The sequence below is a fragment of the Anas platyrhynchos genome, chromosome 10, assembly GCF_047663525.1.
Source record: "Anas platyrhynchos isolate ZD024472 breed Pekin duck chromosome 10, IASCAAS_PekinDuck_T2T, whole genome shotgun sequence".
NCBI classification, from domain to species: Eukaryota; Metazoa; Chordata; class Aves; order Anseriformes; family Anatidae; genus Anas; species Anas platyrhynchos.
In genome coordinates this window covers 8,426,076-8,445,642 of record NC_092596.1, presented here as the reverse complement: position 1 = coordinate 8,445,642, position 19,567 = coordinate 8,426,076, and the positions used below count along the sequence as shown (strand labels likewise).

The following is a 19,567-nucleotide window of genomic DNA, read 5'->3' as shown; positions in this document are numbered from 1 at the left end:
TGCTCACCCCATCAGCAATTATTTATCCCCCTAATCCTCTTCCTGCAGGTGCGCTGGGATCCTCGGCCAGGGTGTCCCCTGGCTGGGGACAACCTGCGGTGGCAGCGGTGCTGATGGCAGAACCTCCCCTGTGCCAGCAAGCCCTGCTGTAAAGGATTGCGTCCTGAAGGTGCTGATCCCAGGCATCGCTCTGCCATGATTTCCGCATGTGGTTTCCCCAAATTCACGCCTCCCCAGTCCTCGATGTCCCCGTGCTGCCGCTGAGCGGGCGCGTGTCGCCACAGCTCTTGTTTTCTGAGCGCGGCTGTTCAGGAAAGGGGTGGGGGAGGCGCCTGGAACAGGCAGAGGAGCTGGCGGGGATCCGCTGCTTCCCAAAAGCTTGGTGCAGCTCCCAGAGGAGATAAACAAGTTAGTCACTGGCTGAGCTCACGGCACAGGCATCTCGGCCTCCATGAGAATTTGTCGCCGGCCCTTCCTGGGCTGCCGTGTGCCCGGAGGAGGGGGAGAGGTCGGGGATTCGGGTGGTGGCCGCGCTCAGGATCGGGATCTCACAGGGGAGTTTCTTTCCTAAAGGAACGAGCACGGTCTGGGGCTCACCAGGCTTTGTGGTCCCACCTGAGGACATTCCCCGGGCATGGAGGGTCTCAGGTGCTGGGAAAAAAAAAAAAAAAAACAAAAAAAAACTCCGGGGAGCTTTCTGGGGATTTCCCAGCCAGAGTCGGGAGCTGGGAATTTTCTCTCCCTCTCTGCCTCTCTGCTCCTCCTGGGGTCACGAGCGGGTTTTAAAAAAAGCAGCAGCCCACACAATGCTCTTCCCTTCCCCGGCTGGGTGCTGCTGACGAGATAACGTATCCGGCCCCGAGGGGACAGAATTAGCCCTGCGCATGGGAAAGGCCCTGCCAGCGCCGGGGTCAGCGGCTCGTTGCTGCCCCGCATCCTACAGATGTGTCCTCCACTCGCTCCCCTCGGGTGGCTTCGTGCTCGCGGGATTTCTCGGAGGTCAGGGTGCCGGTGCCAATGCCGAGCGGTGTTTTCCTCGTGGGGAGGGTTTGTCGCTGCGCATGGCCTGGCACCGGCGAAATCTGGGGGATGCTTCCGTAGGTCAGGACAGGGAATTCGCAGGTTTGCAGGAAACGCGGCAGTTTCCACGTGAGCTGCAGGAACAAAGGGTGGCTGAGCAGATAGGGGATGTTCCTGGAAGTGGCTTTGAGGACAAAAATACTGAAAAAATGCCACGGTGGGTGTAGGAACTGGTTAATTCTGATGCACAGCCGCCCAACCTGAATGTCGCCATCCAGCCCAGGTCAACCCAGTAGCACTAAAAGAGCTCAGCTCAACGTGGTGCAGCCCAGCCCACCTCAACCCAGCCCCAAATGAGTGACCCAACGCAGCCCAACCCAAAACGAATGACCCAACACAACCCAAAACGAATGACCCAACACAACCCAAAATGAATGACCCAACCCAACTCAACCCAACTCAACCCAACCCAACCCAACCCAACCCAACCCAACCCAACCCAACCCAACCAAAAACACCGCAGCACAGCAAGGTCCAGGGAAGCCCAGAGGACCTTCTAGAAAGGTTGAGGAGAGACAGGTCCGTGGGCTGATGCCACAAAACCTCAGTGAGACCAAACCAGCCTCTACCCACCAGGATTTCCCTTCTGAGCCGTCTGGGAGCGGAGGACAGCAGGCTGTGTTCGGGGTGCAGGAGTCCTTGTGGTGGACCTTGTGGTGCCTGTGGGAGCCATCTGCCCCCCACTTCATCCTGCCTTCTCCCCCAGGCCAAGCTCCCACTCCCCAAGAACACACCACATCCCGACAGAAAACCCAAACGCTTATTTATTTGACATTATCCTCGTTTTTATCCCATTTATTTATTTATTTAAAGTCAATTTAATTCCCTCCCCCACCCATTTCTTTTTTTTAAATATTTTTTTTTTGGGGGGGGGGAGGGTTTATTCGCGGGAGGGAAGGAAGGAAGGAAGGAAGCCCAGGCTCGGCTGTTTGTTTGTTCTCCCCTGGCCGATGTTCCCTTGGTCGTGCTCCTCCCTTGGTCGTGCTCCAGCGGCCGATCAACTGGCAGGGGAGCGGAGCGCGGAGCACGGCGGGGCCTGGGAAAGGCCGAGACCCCACTTCCCCTGCCCCGACGTCACGGTTGCTCTCCGATCAGCTCGGCCCGGGGCTGCGAGCTGCCTTCGCTCCCTCGGCTCCTCCGTGCTCCTTGTCACCACGGTCCCATGGTGGGGGACTGGGGCCGGGCCAGGAGGATGCTGCTGGGGTGCTTGGGGCTGGCGGGGATGGAGCGGGAGGTGCTGGGACCCCACAAGTGCTCACGGGGCTTTTTTCGGGGTGACATCTGTCCCAGCCTTGCCTCTGAGCCCTGTGGTACAGCAGGGCCCCGTGCTTCATCCCGGTTTGGGACTGTGATGGGGAGAGCCCCCAAGGGATCGAGCACTGGGGTACCCATAGCCCGATGTATGGGTTATCTCTTCCTGGTGTCCTTGTGCAGGAGAAAAGAGGGACTCGAACCTTCTCCCAGCAAAGCCAACCTCCCAAACCTCCCCACGGTCCCCAGCAGCCTCCCCAAGCCCCACGACCTCCTGCAGCGATGGGCACCAGGGTCTTTCTGGGGGTGCTCGGCCATGCCCTGGGGGTCCTCTACACCTCTCATAGCAGGGGAGCGGGATGGATCCTTCCCGGATGGCTGCAGGCCAAAAATGAGTGATCAGAAGGGGTAAACCGCGTCAGGAGGCACGAACCAACTTAATGTCCTGATTTCCAGGGGGGCTTCAGTGCTGAGTCCCCCCTGGTGGGGCAGCTCGGAGCAGCAGCATCCCTAGGGAGCTGCCACGATGCTCTGGGAAGCCCTGCAAGAACCTGAGGAGAGCCCAACCCTACACCAGGAGCTTCGACCTCCTCCTTACCTTCCCCAGCCCATGTAGGGGCTTTAAGCATCCATGAGCCCAAAGCCTCTGCAGCCTCTGGCGAAATGTTTTTAAGACACAGGGCAGCATTTCGGTGCCCCTCTGCTTCGGGGGAGGAAGGCAGGGAGGTGAGAGAAGGTCAGCAAAGTTTTTGCCTGGCCCAAAAGCGCTTAGGCAGGAGGGTTTGAGCCTCCAGATAACCACTGTTATTTAATTTATTTTTTCTAAATTAAAAAAAAAGAAAAAAGGAAGGAAGTTAATAAATAATGTAAAGTGGAGAATGCATTAATGAAAGAGAGAGTGAGGGAGAGAGAGGAAAAGAGAGGAAGGGACAGGGCAGAGTGAGAGCGCGGGAGGAGGGAGAGATATTCCTGCCTGTATCGATTGGATATGATTACATTAGACCTATCAAATATTCATACTACATTCCACAAGAGGTCATTGTGTGTGTTTTTCCAATTTAGCTCTGCCTTGGCGCAGGGAGCAGGCTCCGGGTGGGAAAAGGGCTGCGCCGACGTCTCCGGCCCCGCGGCCCCGGGGCTGCACCCGCCGAGGTGGCAGCAAAGCCCCTGGGGTGTCACCGACATCCCGGGGTGGTGGCGGGGGATTTGGGGTGGTGTTTGGTGAGGGGGATGCTGAAGGGGGTGCTGAGCCCGTTGATGGTGCGGAACAAAGCCCAGGAGGGCTGTGGGGTCTTGTGCCCATCTCCTGGTGCCCCAACTCCTCCTACGAGCATCCACACAGCCCTCCTTGCCTGGCCTGTCCCTCACTGTGGGATTTTCTTTGGGATGTCCCTTCCCTGGCTGGGATCCTCGTGGAGGTGGTGTCTGCACCATGTGGAGCATCACACCGTGTCCCCGGGGAGGGACACAAGGGAGAGGGACCCGCAGCATCGGTGCTCCTATCTCAGGTGGCTTTCAAGGACGCAGCTCTCCGGTGGCTGACGGGCACGTCCCCACCCGTGCCTCAGTTTCCCTGCGAGTGCCTCCCAGCTTGGCACATCCTGGAGCTGCAGAGCTGCAGGGAAGTGTCCCCTGTCCCCAAGGGCGCATGGCACCAGGACATGGGCATGGCACGAGTGGGACGTGCAGGAGGCAGCCCAGGGCCAGCCCCGTCCCCAGACCCCATCCTTCCCCATGCAGCGATGCCGGAGGTGGCAGGGTGGGGCCGTGATGCTCCGGCAGGGCTGGGAACCTAAATTTTAACGTGACCCCAGCCTGGTCTCTGTTGACCTCCGTGTGTGTCCCCGGGGGACGCCCAGCACCCTCCCGACCACCCCTAGGGCACCGTCCCCACGTCCCCCAACCCCAGCTCCTCCACCGAGGTCCTCGCTGCCCCCCGCCCTGGCAGCACTGCGTTTCTCTCCTTACATTAATAAAAAAAAAAATAAAAAAAATTACAGCACGGTGGCAGGAAATGCATTTTCGGTTCATCTGCTGCGGCTATTAGATTACCAGGAAATGGCTGGCTGGCCGGCGGCCAGGGGCTCTGAGGGGCCAGCGCGCACCCAGCGCGAGGCAGCGGGCGAGCGCGTCGTCCCCGTCCCGATGACACCGTCCCCGCTGTCCCCACAGCACGCCGGCTTGTCCCCATCGCCCAGCCAGCTCTGCCCCCGTGCCAGTGGTGCACAAGATGCTCGGAGAGGGCAGGGGTGGAGCTGTTCCCCGATTTGGGAGAGCGGAGGAGGCGCTGAGCATCCTTCGACAAACCTTTTCTCCATCCTAAGAGCAGGGAGAGCCCGGCGTGGCTGGTCGTGCTACGGACAGAGAAATGGGGAGCCTTTGGGGCTGGGATGTGCGTGGGGCAGTGAAGAGCTTGGGTGTTCCAAATCAAAGTTTTTTTTGGACCGCCAGGGTGGGCTGAGTCAAGAGGAGCATCAGAAGGAGTTAAATTCACGTTTTCTTTAGAAAAGCGGGGTCATCTTGGCTATAAACGGCTCCAACTACCTGCGAGGTGGCGGTGCTAATGAAGGGAGGGAATTGCCAGCAGCCCCCGGAGGGACAAGGGCCAGCAGCAGTGGGACAGGGGGGGACAGACACGATTTGTAGTCGATGCACCTCTTCGAGGTGTCCTGGGCTGCCCGACCACGAGCCAAGCGAGGTCCTGCCGGGGCATTGCTCTTCCCTTGGTGACCCTGGAGCTCCTGCGCCCTCCTGGGGTGGCCCCTGCTTGGGGATGCTCCGGCGAGCACCTGGGGTGGGCTCCCCATGGGTGGGAGACGGGAGAGGGCACCCAGGTGGTGGGAAGCGAGGGATGGGGCAAAGGGATGGATGTCGGGCGGGAGCGGGGCGAGCAAGGGAGCAAAGTGTGGGGAGAAAGCAAGGTCTGAGCCTTGCTGGGGTTTATTAAAGTTTAACAGAACAGAAACCCTGGTTTGCGTGGAGGGGACCAGCTATTTTTAGCCATGGGTAGGATGTCAGCTCTGAAAATAGCCCCGCTACCAGATCCTAATGAAATCCCTCTCCCTTTGGCTCTCACCCGGAGCGAGTTTGGAGGGGGAGGATCGCTGTCACACCCGCAGCTGAGGAGCTCCTGACATTCACAATGACTCGCCTTTTTGCTTTTTTTTTTTTTTTGCCTTTTTTCCCCCCCCTTATTCTTCACCGACTCTGCCTTACGCCGAGCAGAGGAGTCACCAGCCAAAAAAGTGAATGCGGGGGTGGTGCTGCTTAGCTACGGCCAAATCCCAGGCAACATGTGACCAGATTGGCAATTTAATACCGAGCCTTTCTCCCCTCTACACACGCGCTCAAGTTAAAGTGACATTGAAACCGGAGCTCAAAGGGATGAAGGAAAAGAAACCGGGGGGAGCCGCCCCCTGTCCCATCCCTGGGGGATGAGTTTTGCTCGTTGGGTTGGGTTTGGAGCGGGAAGGTGGTGCCCGGGCGCAGGAGGATGCTCAGGTTGGGTGCCTGGGAGGGGAAGGAGAGGTGGAAGATGTCCTGGGTGCATGGGGCTGCGGAGAGCTGGGGACAGCAGGAGAGCTTCCTGAAAACCTTGGTGGAGCTTCATCTGGCACCTCTGGGAAGCCAGGAGGCCCAAAGCTGGAGAAGATCAGGGTGGGGGAGAAGCCACGGAGGGAGCACAAGGCGCAGGAGCCAGGGAGAGAGGTGGCCCTGAGGGACACGTGTCCATGAGCCCCGTGGATGTTGGTGGGGGAACTTCATGGTCCCAAACACGTGGTTTTTGGTTTTTTTTTTTGCAGAAGAAGAGCACGTGGAGCTTGTCGATGCTGGTACTCAGCCCCAGCACCAGCTTTGGCCAACGCTTGCCGCTCGCTAGCTGCAACGGGACGTGGGGAGAGGCTTCTGTGCCCACCATGTGGTGGGGATCAGGTGCTGGATGCTCCCCCTGAGATGCCACCTCCTGCCTCGCCACCGCCGCGTGGGGACCGCGCCATCTGCACCCGTGAGTCAGCAGGACCCACTCAGCACGTCTCCAGCAGGATCCGGGCAGCTTCTGCTCCCTCGGCGTGTTCCAGCCTCAGCTCATTAAAGGGACGCATCCTGAGCTCTCCCTTGGTGTTCGGCGCTGCCTGGCTCCATCTTCAGAGAAAAAGCTCTCACTGCACTCAAGGGCTGCGCCTCCGCCGTGCCGCAGGCTGAGCCAGGGGCGCAGGATCCGGCCCGCGGGGCTCAAGCAGGGTTAGCAGGGCGAGGTTTGACTCCAAAGCAACCCAGAGACGTCTCCAAGCCAGCAGTCTTGCACGGCGTTTTCTTTCCAAGGATTAGGAAAGGCTCGGAAGGAAGGGTTTGCTTTTCTCCCCGCTGCCTGCTGAGCAGAGGAACTGCGTGGCACGGAAGGGAAATTATGTTTTCCCCCTCCCTGTGCTGCCATCTGTTTGTTTCAAGCCCGGTGGGGTGGCTGTACCTGGTTCCTCCTCACCGAGGCACGTTTTTGGAGCCACCTGCCCCTGCACCCTGGGAGAGCTGCCACCTTTCGGTGCCTTTCCCTGCACTGGCTGTTGCTTCCGAGGAGCGGGTGGCACTGTCTGGCTTCAAGTGGCTTTCACATAATACAGACTGTCAGGCTAGATGAACATCACCGTCCCTTCTGGCCCTAAAATCTGTGAATCTAAAAATCAGAGGGCACCAGCACTTCTTTGTTTCTGGCTGATTTAATCAGGGGAATCGCGTGTTCTCTTTTTCCCCCCACCTTGTTTTCCTCCCCCCCGCATCATCTTCAGCTGAAGATGAATTTTCCCTCCCCCGGTGCCCGAGCTTGGCTACCAGCATCAGAAGAGCTCAAACATTTTCAGCCTTGCCCTGGGACATTCCCCTCTCCTGACTGGTTCCTGGCAGTGAATTGTCCCACCGCCTGCACGGGGTGAGCGGGGTGCTGAAGCCTGGAAGCACCGGGCTCTCCTGGTCGCATTAAAATCCCAGCCGAGTACTTCAGGCTCCAGATTTACCCCTTTTGCCTTCATTAAAATGTGCACGTTTCTGTACATCTCCAAAAAACCACTTTTTTATTTTATTTTATTTTTTCTCCTGTTGAGGAAGGGAAAATGGGTAACTCCCCACTTCTTTTACTTTCAGCTGTCCCGGGAGGAGATGCTCCAAAATAAGAGCAGAGAACAGGTCTCAGGGGAGCTGCTTCTCTTCCCCACCCCTTAGCACAGGACCCCAAGGGCATTTGAGGGGTTAAAAGGCGGTGGATTCAAGCTGGGAGGAGTGACGCCAACCCAGCGGGGGAGCCTGGATGGGGCTTGGCTGGCTGTGGCAGGTAGCTTGGGGACACGGGCACAGCACTGCGGGAGGGATGCTAAATCCTCCGCTCGCCTCCACTCCTGGGGAGAGATTATCCTAGAGCCAAGGGGGTCTCGCATCATCCTCTGATACGCTTTATGTTGTGGCACTGCATGGCCAGGGGTCCGCATCCCCACCCCTAGGGCGCAAATCCCTCCTAAAACCTGCTGGAGGCTCGGTCCCACACCCTTCCTTCGGGAGCATCCCTCAACTTTCCTCCTCTGCGTGTTCACTCCGGTTCCCAGCCCTCCTCTTCGGAGAGGCTGCGGTCAATAACTCCCCAGGAGGCTGCTATTCTCCCTCCGCTTCCCACCCTCCCACTTGTCTCGGCATCTCCGCATCGATGCCTCTCGGCCCTCCCTCGGCAGCCGGCGAGGAATAAAGCGGCACCACGCGGGCTGAGCACCACGCGGGCTGCGCCAGGGATGCTGCGAGCCGGCGGGGGGAAAAGCCTGAATCACCGCGCGCCTCGAGGTGGGAGTGAGAGATTGGGGCTGGGAGAAAGGGAGGACAGGACGCACGCGTGCTGTTCGGAGGCAGGCGCTGGCAGCCAGCCGGCGGCCGCTGGGAGTTGATTTGGGCACCTCGGTCCTTTCGGTGCCTCTGAAGCCCGAGCTGGGAGTGATGTGGAGAAGAGGAGGGGCCGGTCGGAGCGTGGAGATGTGGTGTTAAGGCTCTGCCCGGAGCCCAGGGTGAGGGATGCTCTCAGGGCTGCCTTCACCCCTCCCCGAGGAGCACCTCTGGAGGCGTCCCGTGGAGGTGGAGAAATGCTCAGCATCAAAATGAGCCTGGAAGGGCTCAGCTGGGGGCCACCAGAGGGCAGAGACCCCCGTCACTGCTGGCCTTCTGCTGGCGTGACCTGAGGGCAGTGGGATCCTCCTGGTTAGTGCCCGTGTGCCGTGCCCAATTCTGCCCCCCCAGCACATCCCGCTGCCATGCACCTGGACCTGCCCTGCCCTGGGGAGCGGGTTCTGTGCTGGCTTCATCCCAGCCCCACAGAGATGGGTCCTCAGCATCCCCCGAGCTGCTGATGTTGTTTGCCAGGCCGACAAACACCACCAGAAAAGGATTCGGGAGGGCTCGAGGGGAACAAAGTGAGGCTGGGAGCTCCAGCTGGGTCCGTAGCCCCCGTCCGACGTGCAGAGGTCCCCGTCCCGTTACCTCTGCATGGGGCCGAGGGGTCCCCAGTGCCCAGGAGGAGGGAGGGCGCAGTGTTTGGGACAGAAAGTCCCCATCCCGTAAGGACCTTGAGGCTGAGGTGTGTTTCGGGGAGAATGGGGAGCTGGGGGCTGGTGTGGAGGAGCCAAAACCTTGGAGCTTCTATCACAGGAGCTAATTCGGGCATCAGCCTGGATTTTTTAGTCGAATAAGGGGTGGACAGCACCCAGGCTCCACTGATGCTCCCGAGATGCCCAGAAGAGGTGACTGGGCTGGGGTTGAGGGGGCAGAAGGCGACGGTGCCCATCGCGAGCTGATGGCACGGGTAGATCCCCGTGGCCAAACCCGACCCAACTGGGCCACGGCGCCCGATCGGGGGGCTCGCACTGGGATCTGCCACCCGCAGCCCCCCGGGGACCAGGGCCGGGGAGAGCGGGGCCGTGCCGGAGCCCGAGAGAGGAGACGGAAATGTTTAAATAGCGCCTGCTGCATCCCGCAGCTCTCGGCTCTGTTGCAGTCATTATCTGGGGAGCGGATGCACAGGGCTCTGTGGGGACCGCTAATGGGCCGATTCAATTTCAGCTGGATGACGCCACTTAGGTAAGCATTAAGAGCTCCAGCTCCGGGAAGGCGAGCGGCAGAGAGAGAGAGAGAGAGAGAGAGAGAAAAAAGAGAGAGGGAGAGCGAGAGATGCTAACGGGCAGCAATAAATCCCTCCCTCCCTCCCATCCTCCACGCTGCCCCCATTCACAAGGAGCTCCGGGGAGCTGCCTGCATTCACAAACCCGGCCCGGGCAGCCCTCCCGGGCTCTCCCTCGCTGCCCCCGGCTGCGGGGCCGGGGGGGCGGCCGGTGCCCCCCGCCCATGCCCGCCGCCCGCCCCTAAGGGGCAGCCCCGCGGCGGGGGCTGGCGGCGGCCGGGCACGGCGGATGGAGCGGCGGCGGGGTGAGTGGGGGGACACGCGTGGGGGACGGGGGTGGCCGTGGGGGGGGGACGAGGGGGAGAGGGGAAAGAAGGGGAAAAATAGGGAAAACCGGGTGCCGGGAGCCAGCGCGGGGTGCGTGGGCTCGGGGTGTCCCGCGTGGGGTGCGTGCGGGGATGGGCAGCGGGGTGCGGGGGGAGCCCGGCCACGCGTGGGCACCCTGGGGAGAGTGGGTGAAGCCCCCCTTCCTCCCCCTCCCCATCTCTTCTCCCACCTGGGAGCTCGGCGAGGCAGCCGCCTCCAAGCGCCTGTAAATCATTTGCTTTTACGATCCCCTCCTCTGGCCCATTATCACACGAACTTTATATGTTTGGGGCTGCTGGAGGCCATAAAGCTCGCCCGGTTTCCGGGGCTGGCATGCCCGCTTGGCAGGCAGGGTGTGAGGAGGAGGAGGAGGAGGAGGAGGAGGCTGGGGACACGCTGCCCCGGTGTCCCCCCCACCCCGGCCGGGCAGGTAGGCAGGGATCGGGGACAGTGCTTTGGGGACAGGGCAGGGACCTGCTGCAGGACCCCCAGCCCGGCTGCTTTCCGTCTGGAGCAGCGAGTGGGGTCCCCACCCCGCTCATCCAGCCCCTCTTCCCCCATCCCGCTGTGCCAGGGGACCCACAGCTCCTCCACCCCCATTTCATGTCCCCTCAGGTCCCAGAAGGGGACCCCTCTGCCCAACCCCTGCATCTGGGGATTGTAGGTCCAGGAACATACGGACCCTGCTGTGGGTCCTCCTCGGACTCATCACGTCCTGGGTGCTGCATCCAAGGCCAGGACCCAGACCCCAAGCATCCCGGCTGCAATGCTCTGTGCCAGCTTCCCTCTGCCTGCTGTCCCCCCCCCCACCTTGCAGGGTCCCCCGCACTGCTCCTCCTGCTCTCGTGCCTCCTGAGCTCTGCTTCTTGCCTGGAGGATTGGGCATAGCTGTGCTGGGTCTGCCCTTTGCCTGCTCTCAGTCTCCCAGTTCCACTCTTTCCATCCCCGTGGGACCCTCCGCTGTCCCTGGTCTCTCTCCTTTTGGCTCACACCTTGCTCGAAGCCCCCCATGGGAACCTGCCCAGAGCTGCCCCGTCTGCCTGGCTGGAGTCCTAAAGCCCAAACCCCACCAAATCCCACCAAATCCCAGCACCCAGGATGAACGGGACGGACACCCAGATGCGAGGAGCCCCTCCTGCACTGGGTGTAAATCACTGCGATCCCCCCTGAGATGGGATCTGGGGGACACAGGACCCCACCGAGGTGGCTCTGCTCCCTCCTGCCCGGTCCCATCCGCAGGCTGGGACGTGCCACATCCCCGCAGGGCTCCGGAGGGCTCCAGCTCCTCAGCAAGAGCCTCGGGGTGATGTGCTCAGTGGCAGCAGGTAACAGAAGACAGGAGTCTGTTTCCCATCCTGGAAGCATGTTCACAAAAATTGTCTGGGCCAGCCGTGCCCTCTCAGCTCACCTTGCTACAGAAATCGGCACCAAACCAGCTGTGGGCAGCCAGGGAGAGCGACCCCCTCGCTGCCCGCATTGCCCTGGATGGGGTGAGCATCTCGCTCCAGGCGGCTTGGGGATGGGCTCCTTGCAAAGGAAAAAACAACAAATCTAAGCAGATTTGTTGCCTTTTCTTTCCGGGAAGGGGGATGGGAGAGGGCAGATCTTGCTTTAACAGTCGAAGTAAGTTGCCTTTGCTTTTCCCTGCTCTTCAAGGTCAGCCTAGCTAATGAAAATCAATCTTCCCTCTGCCTCTCTCTGCTGCATGAGCAGATTCTACCTGTGGCCCCTCACCTACTTGAAAGCCACCGCCTGGCCTGCTGGCCACGGGGAGCTTCCTACCGAAACGCAGCCTTCCTGTGGGCACCGTGACAATATCGGTGTCACCCGCGGATCACACGTTTGATCTGCCAGAGAATGGCTTTGTCCCAGGGAAGCTGGCTGCACACGAAGAGCACGTATCCGACGTCGAAGTCTGGACTTGATTTTGTTGGGGGAAAAGCTTCTGGATGGGTACTGGCATGCAGTGAAGGGCATCCCTGCTGCTGCTCCATTTTTTTTTTTTTGCATGGCAGCTTCGGTGCAAGAGCAAGACAAGCTGCTAAATCAGCTTTGCCAGCTTCACCCTGTGTTTTTGGTGGGGTTAAGGAGAAACTTGCCCTTCCTTGGTGTTCTGGATGGGGATGCAAGTGGGAAACCTGGACACTGCAGTGGGAGATGCCAGGACTTGGGGAGTCCCAGTCCCTGGCCAAGCACATGTCGTATTAGCGGTGATTTGTTGCTGTTGCTTGCTTGAAATTAAATGTGTTTGGTTCCCCTCCTTCCCTGTGCCCCTGGCTCATGGCAGTCTCCTGATCTGGAGGAGATGGCTGTTCCCAGCTCCGGCACTGGACAAGCCTCGGCTCCACATTTCCCCTCCTCTAGGGAGGAAGGACAGCGCCCGTCAGTGCTGCCAGGAGGACGGGGAACCTCCTCGGGAAGGACACGGAAAGCACGGGGAGATGCTGCACCCCCCTTTGTCAAGGGACAGCTCTCCCAGTCCCACTTTTTGGGAAAGTCTGGGCCAAAGTCTCCCCAGGCTCAGGAGTACTTTGAGGCTTGCTGTGGGAATAACTTCATCAGGAGCTCTGCTCAGCCTTTGCTTCCAGGGCTGTAGGGACGGGCTCGTTATGAAACGTAACGCAAATGTTCTCCTCTGTCTTCCTGCCCCGTTTTAGGATTTTTAGATGTGCCCTGATGCCGCAGGGTCTCTTTGCTCCTGGAAATGCAGCTCTCTTCCAGTGTGGCTGAGCTCAGCTGCGACGAGACCATGGACCCACCCGCCGAGGACTTCCAGCAGGTCCTGTCCATTGACCAAATCCGCTCCATCCGTGCCAGCAACAACTACGTGGAGAGGCCGGCTGCCTGCTTCCAGCAAGCCCGCTCCAACCCGTCCCTTTCGCAGCCACCGCACAAGCAGGAGTGGCCTCAGGACCGCCTGGTGTCTTCCACCTTCCCGGACCTGCACCGCAGCCACAGCCAGCAGCACCAGATGCCACCCCTGCAGCAACCCATGAGCCATTCCAGCACGGCCAGCTCCGTGTCCCAAAGCACCACCGCCTCCGAACAGCGCCTGCTGAGCAGCCTGACGCCGTCCCACTCGGGCCACTCGCTCATCCGGACGCAGCCCCGGGCTGGCGAGGTGAAGCCGGAGGAATCTTCTCCGCTGAAAGGGGCGGTGGAGAAGCCCAGCCTGCACGCCGGGCACCTCTTCATCTGCGAGGAGTGCGGGCGCTGCAAGTGCGCCCGCTGCACGGCTGCCCGCAGCCTGCCCTCCTGCTGGCTCTGCAACCAGCGCTGCCTCTGCTCCCCCGAGAGCCTCCTCGACTATGGGACTTGCCTCTGCTGCGTCAAGGGTCTCTTCTACCACTGCTCCACCGACGACGAGGACACCTGCGCCGATGACCCCTGCTCCTGCGGGCCGGGGTCCTGCTGCGCCCGCTGGGCTGCCATGAGCTTCCTCTCCCTCCTCATGCCCTGCCTCTGCTGCTACTTTCCCACCTTGGGGTGCCTCAAACTTTGCCAGCGGGGTTACGACGGCCTGAAACGCCCCGGCTGCCGCTGCCAGACCCACACCAACACGGTGTGCAGAAAGATCTCCTCCTCCAGCGGCACGCCTTTCCCCAAGACGCTGGATAAGCCGGTATGACCCTCCCGGGGAGGAGAAGCAGGCTTGATTCCTCTTCCTCCTCCTCTCCCCTTCATCCCTCTCCTCCTCTGGCTCCCTCCGCTCTGCTGCGCTCCCCCTGCCCACCGCCTCCTCTTGGGAACGAGACTCAGGGTCCCCCGGCCACCAGGAGCACGCAGGCTGTGGCTCTTCCCACGGGAGGAAGAGGTGGCTCCACGCGTCCCAAGCAGGAGTCCTCCAGGAGCCTGGACTCGTTTTCTCCTCCTCTCCTTCCAGCACTTTTCATGGGTGGTCTCCACCTTCTCCCCCTGCCCCCAGCCCGCTTCCCCAGGTGCTGCAGGGCTCCCCCAGGCAGCAGCAGCTTTCCCTGCCTGCTTGGAAGCCACCGGGAGATGCCAGCCAGCTCTGCAATGAGATGGCATCTCGTTTTGTGCTGCCTCCAAGAGGAAGGGAAGGTGTGGGAAGCTTTTGAAACCTTTTGGCTCCCGCCCAGCTGCAGCGAGGGGAAGGTCCCCCTGGGATTTGGTGGAGAGCGAGATGCTGGTTTGAAATAGCCATTCATTCCTCCAGGCCTGGAGGTGCAGTGCTGGAGGGGCTGCCTCCAAAATGCGGACCCGGTGGGCTGGGAGCGAGGATGGTGCTCCCCCCAAGCTCTGTCCCATCACTGAGCAGATGCTGCAGCTCCCCTTCTACCCTCACAGGCTTGTCCTTGGGGGTAGGGTGAAGTAGCCATGGGGATAGGAGCTTTGTCCCACCATCCTGTTCCCTAGATCTGCCTTCTGCCTGTCTGGTACCTTCCACCAGCACTGAATTCACTTTAAAAAGAGTCCCTAAACCCAACTATCAACAGCCAGCGCTGCTCTCCCTGCCACTTAGCACTGATGTGGGGGAACTCCCCGGGGGGGGACCCTGCTTTGGGTTAGGGAAAATGGAGAGCAGACGGGATGTCCAAGGATGGGAACCTGACCTTCCCTCCCTGCAGAGGTTGCGTTTGAGTCCTCGCCCTGCTTTCCTTTGCCATCAGCATGCCACGCCACCACCAGCGTCACTGCTGAGGGCATTCTGCGCTGGCAAACTGGAAATGGGGCTGAACTGAGCCCCTGGGCTGGGCCATCTGCAGACCAGAAGGAAACCCGAGACAGGGCCAGTGCTCCATGATTTATGTGCTATGATAAAGCGTCGATCCCATTGCTGCAGCTGGGGGGAGATCCTCCTGGACCTGGACCCCCATCTCCGCTTGCATCGGCCATGGGGTGGGGAAGTTAGGAGCTGGGATGCTGTCCCAGTGCTCGGCTCTGCCCTCCTGTCCCTCCCTCAAGTCGTGTGGGTGCGGAGGGAAGCGGATGGTTCCCCTGCAGAAATATATGCAACGTCTCCCTTGGCTTCCTCCGAGACCCTGCCGTCCAGGGCTTGCCCATTGCATTCACTCAGCCACCTCTTTCCGTAGAGTTCTGTGGATCTATTTTTGTATATATAAATATAACGTTAGGATGGCTAGGACTATTACTAATAATATCCATGATACTGCTGTGAATGGTGCCAGATGCAAGGTTTGGCTTCCTGGTACACTTGCACATGCTGGAAGATGATTTCCAAGTCTGTTTATTGCTAATCCTAGACCTTTAGTTCCTGGGTAGTCGGGAGAGGGGGACAGGGAGGTTTGCAGGCTGCAGAGAGGGGGTAGGATTTAGTGCTGGCTTGCAGCGAGCCAGGAGGTAGGCATTCACGATGGGATTCATCTTCCCATACATTTGCTATCTAAAATCCGCGTCTGATCCAAGCTCCCTCTGCTGCAGAGAAAAGCAGCTCCAGGGAGTGATTCATCCCCCTTGAAAACATTAATTAAATCGTGCTCTGGCGGTGCCCGACTCCCTTGACTCGAAGGGGCCCAGATGTTGAACTTGTGGCAGGGGAGGTGGAGCCCATCCCTGGCGTGAAGCTTCTGCCTGGGGCACGTGTTACGGGCACGATCGGGATCCTGACCCTCGTCTCACCTGGAGCCTGAGGGGTGCTGATGGAAGATGTTTCCTCTAGCCAGAGACGGAGAGCTCACCTCCATGAGTGGTAGGGAATTCAGGGTGGTGCTGGGGCTTGCAGTGAGGATCTCCTGGTGTTCAGAAGGGAGAAGACGATGGCCGTGCAGTTTGCAGGTCCTCCATGGCCAGCCGTTCGGGTTTTAAGGCAATAACCTTCTCAGAGAATAGCCTGTAGGTGTCTGTTCCACCACAGGACAAGTCCATCTTGGTGGCATCGGTTGTAAAATATTTTACAAATGTATTTTTCCATATACCAACAGTTGCTTGGCTCCCTATTTCCAAGCAGGGTTTCGGGGAGAGACTTCCACCAAGAGGCCCCCTTCCTTTTCAACACTCCGTTCACTTCTCTGTTGGTGCTGATTAAACTTATTCCTCCTAGAAAGTGTAAATCTTTTTAGGGTAAAAATCTCTCCCTCCCCCCCCTTTTTTTTTTCTCATTGAGGATTTGAACCGTCTCACTTCAATGAGAATGTGAAATAGTTCATTGAAACTTTTAGAAGAAAACTAATGAACAGAATTTTCCAACTTGCTCCACTTTGATATATTTTTTTTTCTCCTCCTTTTTAAATGGAGCCGTCTTGTAAATTTAGTTACCACCTCTGTATCTTTGCAATTCATTGCTTCCTCTCCTGATGGTGGAATGACTCAACATGTGAAGCTTCATCATTTTCACGGCCTCCCAAGTCATGCAAGCACGGGGTGACCTCCCCCAGGTGCTGGAGCTGCCGGATGAGGAGATGGCTGTCCAGATACCAGCTCCTCAGCGCCAGTTCAGCTTGGCACCAGCCTGGCGAGGTGGAGCCCTGCACTACAACTGCAGCAAATTTGCCTGCTGGGATTGATAAGAGGCCAGGATGCCTTCTGCTTAATGGGCTTTTTTTCTGGGTCGGTGCGGAAGTCCCATTTCCCATAGGGAACCATGCCACAGCCTGGGCGCAGGGCTAGGGAGTCCGGCCAGGTCTCTTGGACGTCTGATCTGCAAGAAATGCCAAGTCTGTGAGATATATTGTATGGAAAATGGGGCACGCAGATGGGCAATGACAGGAAGGGAGCCCCAGGTGGGCACGGAGGGCTGTCAGGCCATGCAGGGCCCGGTTTGGCTGTGTTGAGGGTAAAATGCGGAGCCACATCCAGGTCTTATAGTTATATGGGCTGGAAATGTTCAGGGCTGTCTGGTCCTACCCTGTTCGTGGAGGCTTCGTGCGGGGTTACTGCTTCACGCTCATCTGGAGGGGCCTCGAGGAGCTCCCATTACTTCACCCCAGCAGAAAAGACAGGTTGGGATTTGCCAAAAGCTCTCAGAGGAGGGCAGCTCTGGGTCTCTGAGCTCTTCTGGTGTCAGGAAGGCTGTGGGCAGCCTCTGATCATTTATTATTTTTTTTTTGTTTTCCCTCCTGAGCTTTTCCTAATGTCTTTAGACCAGATCCATCCTGCTCCTTCCCCATCTCTGGCTGCCAGATAGTTTGGTTTCCCTTTTCGAGAGGACTCCAATTTTGGTTGGAATTGTGAGCCCCTTTCCTGCCCCACCCTGTAATGAGTCAGATAACATCTGCTCCAGATGTTTGTTTGCAGCTGCTTGTCCCGACAGTTTGGGTTTCTCTCTGTCCCAACGTGTCTTTTCTGGTTTTCTTTTGGGGGAATCACATGTCAAGTCCTCTGTTTCCCCTGCACCCCTGTGGCCCGACAAGGATGGATCTGCTTCGTAAGAGAGCGTTTCTCCACTCTGTGTGTCTGTGCTGGTCGTGGGCTCCTTTTCCAAGAAACATGTTAGGGCGAATTTAAGGAAGGAGAGACTCAGGTGCCAAAGGAGCAGGAGGCAGGGCAGGAGCTGCTGAGCAGGACCTGAGCTCCCCCTGCTCTGCTCTTCCCATCCGGATCTCCAAAGACTCCTGATGGTGCTTGCTCTGTGCCATTCCCCCAGCCCCGCTCCCCTCCTTCAGTACTGGTAAATGTATGGACACTGTTGAGGAGAGGTCACTGGGGACCAGGGTAAAGACTCCATCCCATGCCAGCTCCTCCAGCCCTCCTGGTGGAAGGGCAGAGGTGCTCCTTGGGCTGTTGCTCAGGTTGCCACCTACCCCTGAGAAACCTCGGTGCCTCGCATCAAAGCAGCAGCTGGCAGCCAAGGATCATCCCTCAAAAAAAATAAATAAAATTGTAGAGTTGGGTTTGGGGGAGGGAAGCTCTTTGGGATTGTGTTCTCATATCCCTATAAAATCCTGTTGAGTTGGCTCTTCCCCATCCTCAAGTATGATCCCAAAGACTGGTGGGGAAGTGTCACCGGATGAAAGATGCCAAAGCACAAAATTACAGTTTGTGGACAGCTGCTTTAGTGCAATAAAGAGGGGTGAGCGGCAGGGTGAGAGGAGCTGGCCCGGGGGGGAGCGCGCCATGCCCCAGCCTTGTTTCCAGCATCTGCTCTGTTAGGTCGCTCTCTCTGGTCCGTGGGTGTTTTGAGGCTGCATTGAATATTGGAAGGTCCATTTTTTTTTTTGTGATCAGCATGTGAGGAAAGTAGAGAAGGATGTACCCCCTACTCCCCACCCCAAAGCCCATTCGTGGTCTTTAGTAGGCTCCAGGTGAGGCTAGCCTCCTTTCGGGGAGCCCACGGAGCCCACTCCTGCAGGATGCTCGCAGCAGTTGTGTGTTGCTGGTTGGGATCTGAACCTGAGCTGTGCTCTCCTTTGGGCTCAGCATGCTTTGGGGTACTCCTCAGTGAGCATCGGGATCTCTTGCAAGCTCTGTCTCCTTCTAGTAACCGCTCTTTGCCCCCAGAGCGGGAACCTGCCCAGGCGAGGCTTAGTCTTCCTGGGGTGCTTGTCACAGAAGAATCTCCTGAGGACATAGTCCAGGGTGCTGAAAGGTGCCCCGCAAGGACCCGCAGGCTGGAGAGGTGTTGGATGGATGGGGAGAGAACAAATACCCCTTAGGGGCACGGTGAATGTCCCAGTGCTGAGCCAGGGGAAGCACCGGGCTGCAGGGGCAGAGGGATCACACTGGGTCTCCATCCTGCTGCACCTTCCTGCAGCACCCAAAGGGCCTCAGCAGGACCAAACCCTCCCTGGTGTCGTGGACCCCCTGGAGCTGGCAGGGCTGGTCCCTTCCTTCCCTGCCTGGAGCCCCTTTCCCCCTTCCCCTCCCCTTCTCCTCTGCCCATCTCCTCCCAAGGGCTCCCCCAGGGCTTCGTGATGCTCGGTGGACAGGCAGCCCCCTGCCTCCCCAGGTGAGGGGTCCTCAGCACAAAGTTCTCCCGAGAAGACGGGTCCCCTTGGCTTCAAAGGAGGGCCTCGTACCAAGAACCGAAGCCTCTCCTTCTCCGTTTAATTGGTACAAAGGCATTCTGTACAGTGTATAAAGAGGTCCCTCCCCGGCTGCCTTTATTCGGGTTCCTTTCTATAAGGTATAATACATGTTTATAACCTGATGGCTGTTTTTTGACAATACTCTTGTACCTTTTAAGGGGAAAAAAAAATAAAATTAAAAAAAAAAAAAAAAAACACAAAGTATTTATTTCAAAAGTTTATTTTAAAGATAAGAAAAAATAACCTATTTATTTTAATGCACCCCCTTCTGTTTGGTTTTCTTCTCTTGCAAAGCTAATAACTGTTACTGAACCACTGCTGAGATGAAAGAAGTAATTCTATGGGTGGCTTCACAAGCCCACTTAGAGCAAATATTCAATAAAAATATATATTAATTTTGAACGTGTCTTCTTGTCTTCATGGCGGCCAGGGCATGACTCAGGCTTTGGAAGGGCTCTTAACAGGTGCTGGCTCTGCATGGGCACTGCTGGCATGGGATGGGTGGTGGTGGGGATTGGTCTGGGCTTTCCAACATCTCCCCTGGGAACCCTTCTGCTGCTTAAAAAAACCTCATGAATCTCAGTGAGTGCTTCCTTGCTGTGAATGGCCCAGATCCTTGAGGCAGGGTGGGTTCCTGGGCAGCAAAAGGAGGGAGTGAGGTAAGAAATCGCTGAGATCTGGGGGATTTTGGTCACCACGACACATCTCTAAAGCCTCTTCTGCTGCCAGGAGAGCTGGGGTGGTGCCACAGGGCAGTGGACATCAGCAGGAGGAACTGTGG

At 58.4% G+C, this 19,567-nt stretch overlaps 1 protein-coding gene across 4 annotated transcripts; it reads left to right on the top strand.

The window, feature by feature from the left end:
- The first annotated feature begins 7,599 nt into the window (after positions 1-7,599).
- SPRY3 (sprouty RTK signaling antagonist 3) lies at positions 7,600-19,188 on the top strand. 4 transcript variants are annotated; one of them, XM_038184479.2, is made up of 2 exons: positions 7,600-7,654; positions 12,499-19,188. In XM_038184479.2, exon 2 carries the CDS (start codon positions 12,546-12,548, stop codon positions 13,467-13,469), a length of 924 nt encoding a protein of 307 aa, XP_038040407.2. In that variant the 5' UTR covers positions 7,600-7,654; positions 12,499-12,545; the 3' UTR covers positions 13,470-19,188. The 4 variants fall into 4 exon arrangements, with proteins under 4 accessions (XP_038040407.2, XP_038040408.2, XP_027312158.2 ...); XM_038184480.2 differs by lacking the exon at positions 7,600-7,654 and adding an exon at positions 7,718-8,151; XM_027456357.3 differs by lacking the exon at positions 7,600-7,654 and adding an exon at positions 8,180-9,435.
- The last annotated feature ends 379 nt before the right edge of the window (positions 19,189-19,567 follow it).

Coding starts and splice junctions, on each gene's coding strand:
- SPRY3 (XM_038184479.2), top strand. CDS start 12,546: ATGCAGCTCTCTTCCAGTGTGGCTGAGCTCAGCTGCGACGAGACCATG.